A 16,072-nucleotide genomic window follows, 5' to 3' on the forward strand; every position below is an offset into this window, starting at 1 on the left:
TAGCTGAGGGGTTGGGGCTGGGTTGGACTCGATGATCTGGAAGGTCTCTTCCAACCCAGGGATTCTGTGAATTTTGTGAATTTTGTGAATTCTGTTATTCTGTGAATTCTGTGATTCTGGCCTGGTGGGGTGGGATGGGAGGTGGTACCAGCACCAGGTGAGGACACCAAGCCTTGGCTCTGCCCAGAGGTGCTGGGGAGGGGGGGGCTCAGCCTGAAATCTGTCAGGCCTGGGACTGCGACCATTCCCAAGGATATTGGAGATTTGTGTACTCAGACCCCGCAGCATCAACTGCTCATCACCTCCTTCACTGCTGCAGTGATTGCTGGGGTTGGACTGCTCTGCTCTGCTCTGCTCTTCTCTTTCCCCTGGCCCTCTGTGCCCGTGCTCATCCCAGCCCTGGAAAAGCAGGGCTGGAGCTGCAGGTGAGAGGTGTAGGAGGGTATTGACTCAGAAAGATCCCTGAAGTTCCAGGTGTTACCCCACAGAGCCCCACCTGGCATCTGGGATCGTGCAGCTGGGAGCGGGGGGACCCTGGGGTGTGGGGGACAGAGGTGGCATTTTGGTGCCCCCCAGCTCTGCCCCCTGGCCTGTCAGTGCCCACGGGGGCATGGCTGAGCAGCGGGGCTGCAGCTCCAAGGGGCAGCTGGCTGATGGAGATGCTCCTGCCTGCTGCCAGGAGGGTGAGTGATCATCACCCAGGTGCTCGGGAAGTGGGGCTGAGCCAGCCCCGTGTTTCTGCTGGGGGCAGAGGTTTCACCCTCCCGCTCTGGGCATCCCAGAGCTGGGTGTGCCTTGCACGCAGGAATGGGGCCACCTGCGCCCAGGAACGCGCTGCTCTGCACCCATGAGTGAGGAGGTCAGGGATGAGCCTTGGGCAAGCCAGGGATGGGATGGGAGCAGCTTTGGTTGAGAGGAGCCACAGAGCTGTCCAACCTGTCACCTTCCCCACCAGCAGCCATGCCTGCCTGGAGGGGCTGGCCCTGCTGTACAGGTGGGGAAACTGAGGCAGCAGGTGAGCGAGACCAGCGTGTTTCTGCAGCACTGGGAGCTGCTAAAGCTCCAGGGTGACCCGGCAGCGTGGGCAGGGAGCTCTGAGCGCCATCCCCGAGGGGTGAGGTGGCTGAGGGTGAGGGCAGGGAGAGGCACCTGCTGCAGCAGAGGATGAAGGGAGCAGCAGCAGGAGGGAGAGGCACCCACGGGAAGGGCTCTGCAGGCTGGGACCCTCTGCTCGGCCCGGCCCTGGGGAGCTGGGCTGGGAAAACAAGGCTGGGAGAGAGGGTGAGAAATGTGGGAGGGCTTTGACTGAGAAAGGCAAGAGTGAGGGAAAAAACATCGCTGGGCTCCAAGTGGGCAAAAGGCTGCAGAGAGAGGAGGGAACGGCAGAGGAAGGAGGTCATGGGTGTAAACCACGGGGAGAGAAATTTGGGATAGATCCCTGGAGAAATGCTCTGGGGAGGAGGGAGGCACAGGACACCACTCAGGGTCAGGGGATTTTGGGGTCAGGTCTCTGCTGAGGGTTGCTCTGGTGCCAGCCTGGCTGAGCCCCCCCAGACCAGTGACAGCAGGAGCTGTGGGGCTTGGCCAGCAGGTCCCCAGCTGCCTGGCAGGGGGTCAAGGAACACACCCAAGCCCCAGCTGCTGGGATGTGCCTCCAGGGCCAGCTGGAGCCTCTGCAGCCGTCACTGGCACTGTGGGTTGTGACACAGAGCACTTGTCAAGTCCCGCCTGTATATTGTATTATATTTATTACATTATATTGTATCTATTAGATTATATTATACTTTATTATATTATTAGAGCTGTCAGGCCGAGCACTTCCAGGCTGGAACCATCAGCTCCTCAGTTGCTTGGGTAACCTCAGGCCGTCCCTTTGGGCCAGGAATGGGGCAGCAGGAACAGGATTGCACGTGACTGTGGCGTGGAAGAGCTGTTACAGGAACAACTGGTGGCACCAAGGGTGACAAAGAGCAGAAGGATGCAGGGAGCTCAGTGACAGCGTTACCCAGGCATGGCTGGTGGGCAGGCACGGGTCAGCAGTGGGGACGGGCAGAGCGGGCAGCGTGAGGCAGGAGGGTCCCGGAGGTGGTGGGGAGGGGACAAAGGTGGGGGACACAGTGCTGCTGCAGACACCTCTGTCCCCAGTGCGTGCAGTGCCAGGGGTGTGTCCCCAGCGGATGCGTGCGGAGGGGGACGTTGGGGTGCAGGCAGTGGGGTGGATGCAGGGGGCGGGCGAGTGTCCCCAGTGGGTGCTGGGTGGGTGCACGACGAGGGGTTTGCACCCTCGTGGGTGCCGGGCTGCGTGTGGCTGGGCAGCGCCGGCAGCGCGCCCCAGCCGGAGGAAATAGCGCTGTCCTGCCGCCCTGCCGGGCCAGGTGGGTCCGAGCCCTCGGTCACCGCATGCCCGTGGGGACAGCACCGGGAAGGCACCCGGCTGATGGGCCCGCGGGCTGCGGGCACGACAGGCCCCGAGGAGACTGGGATCGGGATCGGGATCGGGATCGGGATCGGGATTGGCATCGGGATCGGGATTGGCATCGGGATCGGGATTGGCATCGAGGTCGGGATCGGGATCGGGATTGGCATCGAGGTCGGGATCGGGATCGGGATTGTCATCGGGATCGTCATCGGGGTCGGGATTGGGATCGGGGTCGGGATCGGGATTGTCATCGGGATGGGGATGGGGATGGGGATCGGGATCGGGGTCGGGATCGGGATCGCCCCCAACGTGGGCGGGGGGCGTGGCCCGCATGAAGGGGGCGTGTCCCTTGGGGGCGGGGCTGCGCGGCGGTGGGCGGGGCCCTCTCGGGGTCTCCCCGACCGCGCCGCGGGGGCGTGGCCGAGGCGGGCGGGGGCGTGGCCCGTAGTAAAGGGGCGTGTCCCGCCGCGCGGCCGCGTTGCCCGGGGTGACGCGCGGATGCAGCCGGCACTCGTGACGTCACCGGCGGGGCGGGGCCGCTCCCCCCATTCATCCCCCCCGCGCGCGGAGCGTCCCGCCGGCGCCCATCCAATCAGCGGGCGGGGGGGGCGTGGCCGCCGAGCCCCTCCAGCCAATGAGGAGGCGGCGGCGGCCCGGGGCAACAATGGGGGGCGCCCGGGGCGCACGTGGGGCCGCGGCGGGGCCGGGCGGGGGTCGCGGCCCGGGCCGGGCGGGGGCAGCGCGGGGCCGGAGCGCCGTGCCGGGGCTCTCCGCTGCGCTCCGTCCCGCCCCGCCGCTGCCCCGCGAGGCGCGGGGGCACTCCCCTCCCCCGCCTTTCCCCCGCCCCTCCGGGCCCTCCCCCTGTGTCACGGCGGCGCCCGCATTCGGGAACGGGCACGGCGGAGGGAGGGAAGGAAGGAGGGAGCGAGAGAGAGAACGAGAGAACGAGCGAGCGAGCCGCGGCCGCCCCAGCATGTGGCCCGCCCGCGCCGTGGCGGCAGCGCGGCGGCGGCGGCGGCGGCGGGCAGGTGCGCGGCCGCTCAAGCGGAGCGGGGGGGCGTAGGGGCGGGAGCCGCCCGCCGCCGCCCTCGCCGGCGCTGTCAGGTGCGTGCCGCCCGCCAGCATGGCTCCGCCGCGCCGCCGGACCTAGCGCCGGGCCGCCCGCGGGAGACTGCGCCCGCCGCGCCGAGGGCTCCCCGCTATCTCCGTCCCGCTTCTCCCCGCTTAGGTGCCCCGCCGGCCGGCCCCGGAGCCCGCCGGTCCCCGGCCGAGGATGCCGCCCGCCGCCGCTCGCTCCGGTTCATCTGTTGCTGCCTGACCGCGCCGCCAGCCCGATGGATGCGGCCGCCCCCGCGCCCTGCCCGCCCGCAGCCGCCCCGCTGGCTACTGAGCCGGGAACAGCTCCGGAGCTCCGCGGCTGGTAAAAACCAAACCAAAACCAAATCCGAACCAAAAAACACTCCCCCGCTTCGGCCCGAACTGGAGAGGCGGCCGAGGACCATGCAGCGTGTTCCCCGGCTCGGCAGTCCCGGCGCGGCGCCGGGCGCAGCCGCCTCGTAGAGCCGCCGGACCCGGGGCTCCCCCGGACTCGGGGCTCCCCCCGCCAGGACCCGCGCAGCGAGCGGCTCCTCCTTCCCTTCTCCCCTCCAGCCGGGCAGGGAGCCCGCCTTCGCACTCCTCTCCCTCTCGAGATTTTGGGTTTTTTGTTGTGTGTTTGGGTTTTTTTTTTTGGGGTGGAAACCGCCCGTAACTCCGGGGGGGGGCTGTGGGGTGGCAGCGGGGAGGCGACCATGGAAGAAAAGCTCCAGGCGCATCAGGTGGAGATCGACCCGGATTTCGAGCCGCAGAGCCGTCCCCGCTCCTGCACTTGGCCTCTCCCCCACCCCGACTTGGCGGCGGAGGAGGAAGATGGGGGCGCGGGGGGAACCCCGGCGCTGGCGGCCGGCGGGGACGGAGCCGAGAACGCGGCGGCCCCGGTGGAGCGCAGAGTCGCCGCCGCTCCCCCGCCGCCCCCCGGCGCGGATGTGGGGCAGCTCCGCAAGGCCAAGACCTCCCGGCGCAACGCCTGGGGCAACCTCTCCTACGCCGACCTCATCACCAAAGCCATCGAGAGCTCGCCGGAGAAGCGCCTCACCCTCTCCCAGATCTACGACTGGATGGTGCGATACGTCCCCTACTTTAAGGATAAAGGAGACAGCAACAGCTCCGCCGGCTGGAAGGTACCTGACCCCCTGACCCCAACCCCAGCGCAACTTTGCCCTCTCTCCCGAAGGTGTGCCGGAGCTTGGAGCTTTCTCCCGGGGCAGCCGGAGCTTGGTCCTGGCGGGGAGGTTGGGGGGATCCCCGCCGTCCTCACAGCTGGGGAGATAAGGGCTCGGTCAAGTTTTGGGGAGAGCCGGTGCTTCGTGGTGTTGTGTTTTGGAACCGGGGTGAGCTTGTCCCTGTGTCACCCGCCGGCCTCGGGCTGAGGGTCGGAGCGGTGCCGCCGTCCCCCCCGGGAGGTCAGGGCGAGGGATGGCCACAGGCAGCGGGGTCGCGGGCGGCTCTCCCCGCTGAGCCAGCCCTGGGTGAGCCAGCGAGTGCCATACCCCAAGCACCGGGGTACAGTGAGCGATAACCCCACCGCCACAGCTCTCCTGGCCCTGCCTGTGGGGACGCCGGCCGTGCCGGGTCCCCGCGTGCCGGTGGCGTGGCCGGCAGGACAGCCGGAGGGCGGGCTGCTCCCGAGCAGCTGTCTCCACACTGGCTTTTACCCAGTGCGTCCCCGCTGGCTCAGCCCCCGCCTTCTCCGGGGCCGCGTCCCCCTCCCGGGGGACCAGGCAGGCAGCACACGGTCCCCGCGGCTCCAAGCTGGCATTCCCCGGCTCTGAGCTCGCCTGGCACTGTGGGCTCCTGAGGATTCCCTGGCGCGGGCAGTATTTCCTGCTTGTCGCTGCGAGCTGGGGATCCATGGCAGCGGCGAGGGCACAGAGGGTGCTGGGTCTGGGGTCACCCCGGCCCCTGCCCCTCTGGCTGGGCTCTGCACTGAAGAGGGAGAAGAGATCGGCTGTGTCCAGATGGTGTCAGTAAAAAGGAGCGGGTTTCTCTTAAGTCCTCCCCTAAGCCCTGTCACCTCCGGTGTGATTAGTGTGTTACCAGGCTCCGGGGGCTCCCACACCAGCCTAATGGCCCTGGCACGCGTGGCCTGGCTCTGCTGGGGGCAGCTAGATCCAGCCCACCTCGGGGGGTCGTTCTTGGGTGCAAACTGGGCTCTTTTGGGGCTGGAGGGTTGGACTATATGGCACCTGTATCCAGGAGCTGCTGTTGTGTGGAGGCTGGGCACCCACTCCTGATGAGTGGGCTGAGGGCAGCTGGTGTCCCCCTGGTGCGGGAAGGGTGCCAGGGCTGTGGAGGTGGCAGGAGGTGGATGCCTCTCCAACCTCCACCTGGCCATTGAGAGACCCTTTTTTTGCACAGCCCTGGGGAAAAAGGGTCTCTCAATGCTCCCACACCATGGGGACAGCAGGGGACATGCACTGATGGGGTCTGGAGATGTGTCAGGGGGCTGGCAGGGCTGGGATGAGGAGTGAAGGGATTCCCAGGCAGTCACACGTGTCACTGGGGGCTTCACATGGCGTGGTGTGCAAGGGGGGAGGACAGGCTCAGAGTCCAGCTGCTGTTGGACACCAGGGTCATTTTCAGGGTCCGGTAGCTCAGGTGGGCTCCCCTGTGTGCATCCCATCATGGGGTGCTCTCCCGTTTCCTGGCCCACCTCTGGCTTGGAGCTCCTCTGCCGTGGCTCTTCCTGGGCTGTGGGCAGGAGGCTCTGCTGCCTGGGCTGCACTGCTGGGGCTGCTTCCCTCCTGGCAGCCTCCCTTGCCCCCTGGTTTGCACTGGGATTTGAACCCCCCAGCTGGACTGAGGGGTGTCCCCTGAAGTGCTCTGCCCACCCAGGGATGCCCTGGAGCCTCTCCTGCTGTTGCAAGTGCCCAGTGCCCAGCTGGGGCTGGCACTGCGAGGGCTGGGAACAGCCTGAGTGAGAAGCAGAGACCCTCTTTGCATGGTGGTTTCATCAGACACCAGCATGTCAGGGGTTAAACACCTTCCCCACAGCCCGTGGTCCCTCCTGGCTGTCCCCTGCCCCAGTGCCCCCTCGGTGTCCCCTCCTCTGGGTGTCCCCAGGGCGCTGGGCAGTCGGTTTTCCCTGTGGCCCCAGGCGTGGGAGAAGCATGGCAGGGCTTCAGCTTTTCACTGCCAGAGTTGGAGGGAGGTCTCGGCTGCTTCTTTGGTTGGTTCTTTCACAGCCTCTCCGTGCTGGACAGAGCAGGATGGTGGGGTCTGAGGGCCCAGCGTGCCCACAGGCATCGGCTGTGCTGCTGCTCTGGCAGGACTTTATAGGATCATGGAATGCTTTGGGTTGGAAGGGACCTTAAAGCTCATCTCATCCCACCCCCTGCCATGGGCAGGGACACCTTCCGCTAGACCAGGGTGCCCAGATCTACGTTCAACCTGGCCTTGAACCCTTCAAATCCCACTCTTGACTTCTCCAAACCCTCTCTACCTTGTGCCAGCACTGGAGGGACCTTCCCAGGTGGACCCCTCCCTGCATCCAGCTGGCAGTGGGGATGCTGAACGTGCAGCTGGCTGTGGTGTCTGATGTGTCCATTAGGAACGTGTGCCCCAGGCTGGTGGTTGTCTCTTGAAAGGGAAGGCTGTTGGCAGGAGTTGCATTTTGGGGTCAGGCCTCTCCTTCCCCACCAGGCTGCGCATTGCATTACATGGTTTCATAAAATCATAGAATCTCGGAATGGTTTGGGTGGGAAGGGACCCCAAAGCTCATCCCATTCCACCCCCTGCCACGACCAGGGACACCTTCCACTATCCCAGGTTGCTCCAAGCCCCGTTCCACCTGGCCTCGGACACTCCCAGGGATCCAGGGGCAGCCACATCATTCATGGTGAGGCAGACTGAGGGACAGAACCCAAAAACCTCGGCCATGCCCAGCCTGGGACCAGGACCAGGACCTGTCTGGGTCTGCTGGGGAGCTCAGGGGGGATGCTCTGGCTGCTGATCCTTGGGAAGTGCATCCCCCATGGGCTGAGCTGGCTTGTTGGGCTTGTGCACTGGGAGCTGGAGCTGCTGCTGCTGCTCCCCGATGCAGGGCAGCGGGTGCCCGCTGACTGACAGTTCTGCTTAATTAGGGAGTTGTTATTTTATCAATTCCAAAGCGCTTGAAGTTTTCTGCTCCAGCTCACGCTTTCCTCTTGTTAATGGGAAACCAACACCCTCCGTCAGAAAGGCAGCGGCGCTGATGCATTTTAAAGGGTTCGGCTTGCTCCGGTTTGACATCCAAAATATAACAATCAAGCCATCAGCCGGTGGATGCCTGTTTGATGCGGCTCTGACAGCACTGAAAACCTTAATTTCTCAGCCTTCCCTCCACCTCCTCCTCGTTTATATTGCCGGGTCGGTAGCGTGGTGGCTGTGCCTGGCATGGGGGCCAGGACTGCTGGGGGCTGCCATGCAGAGACACCCCCCTGCCAAGTGCCACCGTCCTCCTGCAGGGCAGAACAGAAATGAGAAAAGGCAGAAAAAGGTGTGGAAATGGTGTGTGAGTGGCAGCGTGGTCAGAGTTCTCACTGCTGCTCAAGGATTTGGGGGTTTGGGGTACCAGGCTGCTTCCCCTCCCGGCTGCTCTGTGAACCCCTGAGCTATGGCCAAGGGGGAGAGTCCCGCTGGGCACCCCGGAGGATCCTTCCAGGGAGCAGCTCCTGGCTCTGTGGCTCTCTCACTGGTGCCACCCCCTGCCCTTCCCCTCTTGGATGGGGACAGTGCCTCTGGAGCCTTGCCCAGTGTGGCTGGAGAGGCTCCAACCCAGCGCCTGGGACCGATGGGGATGGCTCTCCCCTCAGGGAGGGCAGCCCGAGAGCCACGAGGCCGTGGGCGCTGCCTCTGGGGGTGGCACAGCAGTGAAGGGGGCAGTCGCGGGGAGGATGGGGTGACCTGCCTCTGGGGGTGCACATCAGGCTGGCTCCCGTTTGTGCTGGATTAGCAGTGCGGGTAGCGCCCGGCTCGGGGCGGGCACGGCCCCGGGAGCCCGGCTGAGTGCGGGCTGGCCGCTCAGGGCTCCCCTTGGGGCACTTTGGCCGGGCTCAGCTCGGTCATTTATCCCATCCTCGCCATATAAGGAGATTCTTCCAGCGGCACGGAGAGCCCGATGCTGCCCGTTGGGCTGCCCTGGGCTGGGAGCAGAGGGGCTGGGAGAGCCTGGTCAGCCCCAGGAGCAAGCAGGGCTGGGGGAGCTGCGGGCTCCTTCACCTCGGGGAACCCCTCTGCTCCAGCTCCACACCGCTCCTGGATAAGCCACCCTGGCTCTCCTGTCCCCACAGGTGCAACACCGCCGGGATGCCCCTGTGTGAGGGGACCCCCACAGCCCTTTCCCATCGCAGGCAGGGTCCCTCTGGATGCTGGGCTGGGGTCTCTGACCCTTCAGTACCACGGGTCTGCAGCGGGGTCTCCCCAGCTGTCCCCAGCTTCGCCCAGGGATGGTGGAGCCCACTCACATCCCCCGATGTGCTGCAGTGCTGCTGCTGCTGTGGCTGGGAGGAATCCCCTTTCCTCCTTCCCACCTCATTTTGCTCTCCCCTTTTGGAGGTTTTCATCTTCTAATTTTTTCTTTTCTCCCTCTCTCCCTTCTTCTGGAATCACTTCTCATGCAGCGCTAACTGCTGAAGTAACACAAACCTGCTAAATGGTCCGGCTTTATGATAGCATAAAAATGATACTACAGAAGCGAGTGGGGCTTTATTAAACCCCAGGGAAAGGCTCCAAATGAACAGCTTGCTCTGCTCTTAGCTTCCTCCCCCTACTCCCCCCTTTATTTTTAATAACCACTGGAATATAAACTACAGTTAAGATCCTGTGGACTAGAAGAGCGCTTGCAGCCTGGCATTCTCACCATCCTTCCCCCTGGATCCCTGTGTGCATCCCTTCCTCTGTTTCCTGGTGCTGGGGTGGGAGGAGGACCAGCATCCTGGGCTAGAAAATGGATTTTGTGATTAAAAAGCCTTGTAAATATTTTTTTTTTGGGGGAGGCTGTGGGTCGGGCCAGGTGTGTTTTGGGAGTGAGCTGGGGCTCCTTGGCCAGGCTTCCCTCCCTGGAATGCTGCTGGCAGTGGGAGGCCCTTGGTGCTGAAGGAGTGGGGTTGGACACCTGTCACCTCTGGGTCCTTGCAGGGAATTGACGGGAAGGGGGTGAATGTCCCCTCCCCATGCATCAACAGGGTCTGGGCATGGTTGGACCCCCATCCCCAGGCTGCCCCCTCCATCCCTGGGGTCCATCCCAGGCCTCACAGCCACTGTGTCCTTGGGTCTCCCCAGGGGGATGCTCTGGAGCTGGGTGTGGGTCTCCCCTCACCCTGACACCCCACTGCACCCCGACCCTGTCTGTGGGGAGGCAGCTGCCCCCTGTCCCTGCACCCAGCACGGCTCCCTGCTCCCGGCTCACATTACTTTTAATTATCCCGACACTTGCCGGCTCCCAGCGAAGGTGCCTGATTAGTGCCGAGGTGAAAGGCACTTTGGGTTACGGAAGGACACGCGGAGGCTCGCCTGGCTGCCGCTGAGGCTCATTTTGGACAGCATCTGTTCATTATTATGTGGTGCCTTGGCCGGGTGCCAGCCAGGGGAACTGAAAGCCCCGGCACAAAGCTCGCTTTCACCCGCTGCAGGGAGGAGGAGGAGGAGGAGGAGGAGGAGGAGGCACCCGGTGCTGGGCGGGGAGCCCGGGGACCCCCAAGGCAGGCTGGTTCCTTCCCTTCCAGCAGGGATGCTCCAGCATCCCGGGGCATCCCCAGCTGCTGCCTGCTGGGAGGTGTCATAGAATCACAATCAGACTGGTTTGGACTTGAAGATCATCTTGTTCCAACCCCCTGCCATGGGCAGAGACAACTTCCACTAGGAGACGTCCACCCCTGGGACTGCTGCTGTCCTGTGGGGTGGGTGTCAGCAGCAGAATGGGGCTGATACTGGGGTCTGTGTGGCTGGTGTCCACTTTGCCAGCAAGGGACTCAGTTTTCCCCTCCCCAGGACCCCGGTGCCACTCTGTGCATCCCTCCATGCCCAGCAGGGCTTGGGGTGGGGTGACCCTTGGGCTTTTCCACTGGGGTTGGTGGCACTTTGTATGCACTGAGCCAGGGATGCAGCCCAGCTCCTGCTTCCTGGGGCCTGTAGGGCTGAGGAGGTTTCCCAAACAGCCCAGGATGCTGGCAGTGGGATGGCTCCACCCGGAGCACCGGGTCCCCTGGTGCTGACAGACACCTGTCCGTGGGGCTGGGCAGATCCCAGGGGGTGCAGGCAGTGATGCTGCCAGGCACCTGCAGTCTCTCTGGGCACGTGTTCCCTCATGTGTTCCCTCGTGTGTTCCCTCGTGTGTCCCTGTGCCTGTGCCCGGGCTGTGCCAGGCTCCCCACACGCGCTCAGCCCACGCCCTGCGGGAGGATGCACGTCAGGTGTGCCAGGGCAGCACGGGAGGGACCCTCCAACACCTCAGGCTGGCTCCTGGTGACTGCTGCACCTCCCTCCTGGCAGCGTGGGCTGGTGGCAGTGTCCCCCTGTCCTCGGGGACCTTGGGGGCAGTATGTCCTTGGGGACACAAGGTGACTGTGCTTTGGGGCGCAGGCACTGGGGGCTTTTGAAGGCTGTGTGTGACCCAGGCTGGGGCACTGAGCAGCCACCTTTGATGTACTTGGGACGGGGGCAAGTAAAGCCCCACCGATTCAAAACCACACAAAACACCCCCCCAGAAATAAAAGAGGCAGTGGCACGGAGGAGAAGAAAGGCAAGGGCTGTTGGCAGGCGCCTGGCGCGGTGCCAGCACGGGGACGCTCCGGAGCAGACATGCCAAGCTGTAATTGCAGACAGGCTCATTTCGAGAGACGAGACGGTTATTTTTAACTCGCCTTAAGGTAATGCACTGATCTCCTGCCTGTGGGTTCAAAAGTTCACCCCCACCTCTCCCCAAAACCCCCTTTGCTCGCCTGCCCCATGGGGGTAGCTCTGGTCAGGCTCTGAGCGACCCCTGGGAAGCACATCCTGGTCCCCACAGCCCCTCGGGGAACCCGGGCAGCCTGGCACTGCCCGCTGCCTCGCCCTCCTCGGGGCAGCCGTGGTGTCTCCCCGGGAGTCTGGCTCATCTCCTGCGGGACTGGGAGGAGGCTGCAGCCAGGCCAGCCCCGGGGTGTGGAGGAGACGGGCATTCGTGGGGCTGTGCCAGCTCCGTGCCCAGCCCAGGCGCTGCCGGGGCCCCCAGGGAATGCGCAGGGGATGGGTGCTGCGTGCCAGGGTGCCGGGTCCTGCTGGGAGCCCCAAGGGAAAGCCTTGCACTGCTCTCAGTGGTGGCACTGCCCACGTTCCAGGTCCCCAAGCACGTTCCAGTCCTGGCCACTGGTGACTGTGCTGCCCCAGGGGTCGCTGGCATCTCCTCCAGCAGCCAGACTCGGAGGAGTGACAGGGCAATGTGGGGGTGGTAGGATGTGGGTTCTCCCCGGGCCCCACAGGAGGGCTGAGCCTGCAGGCCACCCTCTGGCTGAAGCAGCCCATGAGCCCGATGCTCTCAGTGCATCCATCAGGCTGGGCCGAGGATGTGTGCCCACCTCAGCCCTGTTTTTTTCCTTAAAATACATTGCACGGTGCCAGGAGGGCGCTGGGGCAGCTTTCCTACCCTAGGACGGGGTGCCATTGGCACCCATGCAGTGCCAGGCTGGGAGCCTGCAGATGAGCCTGGCACCTGCTCCCCAACCCTCTGCCCAAACCATCTGAAGGGAACACGGAGCAGAAACGCCCCAGAATGTGTCAGGTTTGGACTTGTAATAGGTGTGATTAATCCTCTCCCCCCTCCCCAGCCTCTCCCAGGAGCTCAGCAGCTGGGAGCCGGCGGGGATGAGGCTCCGGGTGCTCCCGAGCAGGAGCAGCGTGTCCGGCCCCCTGTCCCCAAACGCCCTCTCGCCCTGCTTGGTGGCGTCAGCAGTTTGCCAGACGGCCGGGAACTCCCTGCATGGCTGAGATGGCTTTTGTCCTCGGCTGTCGCATGGCTGGGGCCGCCGGCTGCAGGTGCTCGGCATTTCCCTCCCCTCGCACGGCGCTGCTGTCGGCAGGAGCACCGAGCTTCGGGGTTTGGGGGAACCCAGGGGGAGCTGAGGCTTTCTGAACGCCTTGCGTGGCATTTCGCCGCTCGTCCCGGCTCGCTGCTGGCCCCTGTGGCGGCGCAGCGGCCGCCGGAGCCGATAAATGCGGGAGCGGAGCCCGGCTGGATGCCGGTGCCATTGTCCGTAACGAGTTCAGTGGGGATGGCACGGCAGCGGCCGCGGGGAGCCTGGCACGGCGGGAGCCGTGGGAAGCCTGGCCGGGTCATTCCCGCACTGTGACCCTGGCAAAGGCCGGGGCATCTCCCGGCCCCGCAGGGATGTGCGGGAGCGCACACGGCCACGCGCTTTTGGGCACTGCCAGCAGATGGGAAGGGCTGCCCGGCATCCCCGCGCAGGGATGGCAGTGGGGACACCCCTGGCCCAGACTGGCATCTGTGGATGCTGGGGGAGTGGGCACCACTCCCAGTCGGAGTTGGATGTGTTTGATAGTGCAGGGTTAGGAACATCCAGCGACGGGAGAGCCAGGGAGAGCAGGACTGCGACGTGCTTAGGACCCTGCCGTGACCTCCTTTAGCAGTGGCTGCTTCCTGCGGTGGCTGCAGGGCACTGGGAGCTGTCCCATCCCACGGCACAGCCGGCTGGAGCTCTGCTGGCTGCTGGGAGTGGGTTCCAGCAGGATGAAGATGGGCAGGTGCCCGTCTCTGCCCAGCCACGCCAGGTTTGGGCGGCAGGGACAGCGGCCATCATCTCGTCCCTGCATCCAGAGCCAGCTTCGCCTCCCTGCCTCAGGTGCAATGTGTGTGCGGGATGCAGGGCAGGGATTCACAAGCTCGTGGAGTGACAGACTTATAAATTTTGGCTTTTTTTTCCCAGACTGTCAAACCTATGCCTGTCCCAGGGATGTAAGACAGCATTTTATTGCTGTCTGCTTGATGGTTGTTCCCTTCTCCTCCGTGGCTGTGATTTATCTCTGCACTTTGTGCTGATTGGATTAGAAGTTTAAATGCTAAGGGTGCATAACAATATATTTTTCTTATTAATATTAAAAAATCATTATTGGATTTTTTATAGTTCTGTTTTGAATTGAATCCCCTTGCTTGATTTATTCTCTCTCCCAGAGTAGAATTTAATGCTAATAGGAACAATCATTGCTTTGTTTTGAATATTTGACTGTTTGGAAAACTTTCCGTGCAAAGGGAAATTACAGCATTATTAAGAGTCCATTAAAAGAGGTTTTGCCCATTCCTGGCTATTACCTGTGAGCTGAAGGGAAAACAAAAAAAAACCAAGACAAGGAGTCTCTTTTTCAGGGTTTCTGCTCACACCCTTGCCGAGGTGTAACGCAGTGATGGCGCTGCTTGTTAAAATCGGCTCTGTTCTGTCGCAGGGATTAATTTCGGGTCCTGTTGGGATGATGCCGTGTGGTGAAGGTGTGTGTGGCAGTGGAGTTCACAGGTGAAAGGCAGGAGCTGACTGTGGGACTGGGGGATAGCTCCTCTTCCCACTGGATTTCATGTTTTTAAGGAAAAACAGGATGGCAGCTCCCGGCTGACTCCTGTGGCAGCGTGTCCCCGGCACTGCGGGTACCAGGCAGAGGATGCTGAGTTCCTCCCTGTGCTACCCTTTCCCTGGGGATGTAAACCCTCTGCCCACGTGTGGGGACCACCCAGTGCCCACCCAAGCCCTGGCACCCACCGTGTCCTCGCGGTTGTGCCCTTTGTGCCTCACGTTCCGGCAGCAGCGCTGGGCAGAGCCACACGGGCAGCCCTGGGGAGCAGGGCCAGGCAGGTGGCATGGGGCAGGGGCTGGGGACAGGGTGGCAGGCAGGTGGCATGGGGCAGGGGCTGGGGACAGGGTGCCAGGCAGGTGGCATGGGGCAGGGGCTGGGGACAGGGTGCCAGGCAGCTGGAGACGTGGCTGGGGCGGGCGCAGCGGCAGCAGGGAGCTGTGCCAGGCTTGGCACGCAGCAGCAGGGCTGGCAGGGCACCACAGCGTGCCCGGGCATGGCGGGGCAGGCCTGGGCACCCACGGCCTTGCAGCAGTGGGGAGCGGGAGGGTGGGGTGTGGGGTGTGGGGGGCATAGCTGGGAGCGGCAGGAATGTCAGCCCCAGGCACACAGGGGCTGCGTTGTTGGCATGAGCTTCCCTGCAGGGCTGTGCTGTGCCAGGCTGCCACCCTGCACCCCAAAAACTGCACCTGGCATCCCCCACTCTGCTCCCCAAAATCTGCACCCTCTATCCTGCACCTGCTCCCCATGCCGTGCACCCCCCACTCTGCTCCCCAAACCTGCAGACCTAATCCTTCACCCTGCGCTCCGTGCCTTGCTCCCCACACTCTGCACCCCAGAATGTGCATCCTGCACCCCTCATTCTGCTCCCCAAAGCCTGCACCCAGTCCTGCACCTGCTCCCCATGCCATGCACCCCTCACTCTGCTCCCCAAACCTTCACTTGTGCACCCCAGAACTGCCCTCTCCTCCCTTCAGCATGCATTGTGCTCCCTGATCTCTGCTCCCTGCTCCCCAAAACCTGCACACTCTACCCTGCATGCTGCCCCCAAACCCTGCAGCCTGCACCCCACCTGCCTGGACTCCCTCCCCCATGCCCTTCCTGCCATCCTGTGCCCCCTGAACCCCCACACAGAGAAAACCCCCTGTGCTTGCCCCCATACCCGCCCCCACTGCCTCTGCCCCACACATCTGCTCCTGGGAGAGCTCCACACCTTGGAGTCGAGACTGGGGCACTGCTACCTGCCCCTCGGGGGGTTTCCCAGTCAGCCCAGTGCACTCTGAGCACTGGGACGCTCTTTTGCTGGGACTCTGTGCCCACAAATCCTGATGTGCTTGGCTCTGCCTCCCGGCCCCCAGTGCTCTCTGGGTTATGGGGTGTCACTGGGGGAAGCCTGGGGTGTCACTGTGTCACTGAGGGAAGCCCTGAGCCCCGGCCAATGCACACCAGTGGCAGTAGTTGGGATGGATCCTGGATGGCTCTGCGGGTGCAGTGCTGTTCCTTGCTGCCATGGGGTGAGGATTCCCGGATTCCCACATTCCCAGATTCCCAGCAGCATGTTCTCAGGTGTCCTCCCACGTGCCAGGACTTCCTGGCTGAGATTTCCCATTGCCCGTTCCAGGCCAGGCAGTTCTGGGATCCCAGCAGGATCTGCTTTTCCCCCCCCCCCCCCCCGCCGTGCAGATTTTTTGGCTGACCCTCTCCTGTTTCCCCTTCATCCTGGAGCCTGAGTGCACCAGCCAAGGAACAGGAGGCTCCTGCCAGGCCCCCGTGCCAGTGCTGAGACTGTCACTGACTGGGGGGCTGTGAGGTGGGGACCCACTGTGGGGGGACATGGGGTTACCACCAGGATGGGGTCTGGGCAGGTACCTCTGTGCCCGTCCCCGAGGTCAGGGACACCTCTCTGTGCCCATGTGGGGTGCAGTGCTGTGGGAAGGCTGGGGTGCAGGGCTGGCACATTTGGGGTATGGACTGTGCAGTGTGGGGTGCAGGGCTGGCACATTTGGGGTATGGACTGCGCAG

The 16,072-nt window shown here is 63.8% G+C and overlaps 1 protein-coding gene across 1 annotated transcript in view; it reads left to right on the forward strand.

The window, feature by feature from the left end:
* Window positions 1–3,546: 3,546 nt before the first annotated feature.
* The window catches only part of FOXO6 (forkhead box O6), a 34,817-nt gene continuing 22,291 nt past the window's right edge, over window positions 3,547–16,072 (forward strand). The window contains exon 1 of the mRNA XM_053998980.1: window positions 3,547–4,638. Coding sequence (XP_053854955.1) covers window positions 4,210–4,638 — 429 coding nt within the window. The 5' untranslated portion in view covers window positions 3,547–4,209. The remainder of the gene's footprint in view (window positions 4,639–16,072) is intronic.

This window comes from Vidua macroura, chromosome 25 (assembly GCF_024509145.1).
Source record: "Vidua macroura isolate BioBank_ID:100142 chromosome 25, ASM2450914v1, whole genome shotgun sequence".
NCBI lineage: Eukaryota > Metazoa > Chordata > Aves > Passeriformes > Viduidae > Vidua > Vidua macroura.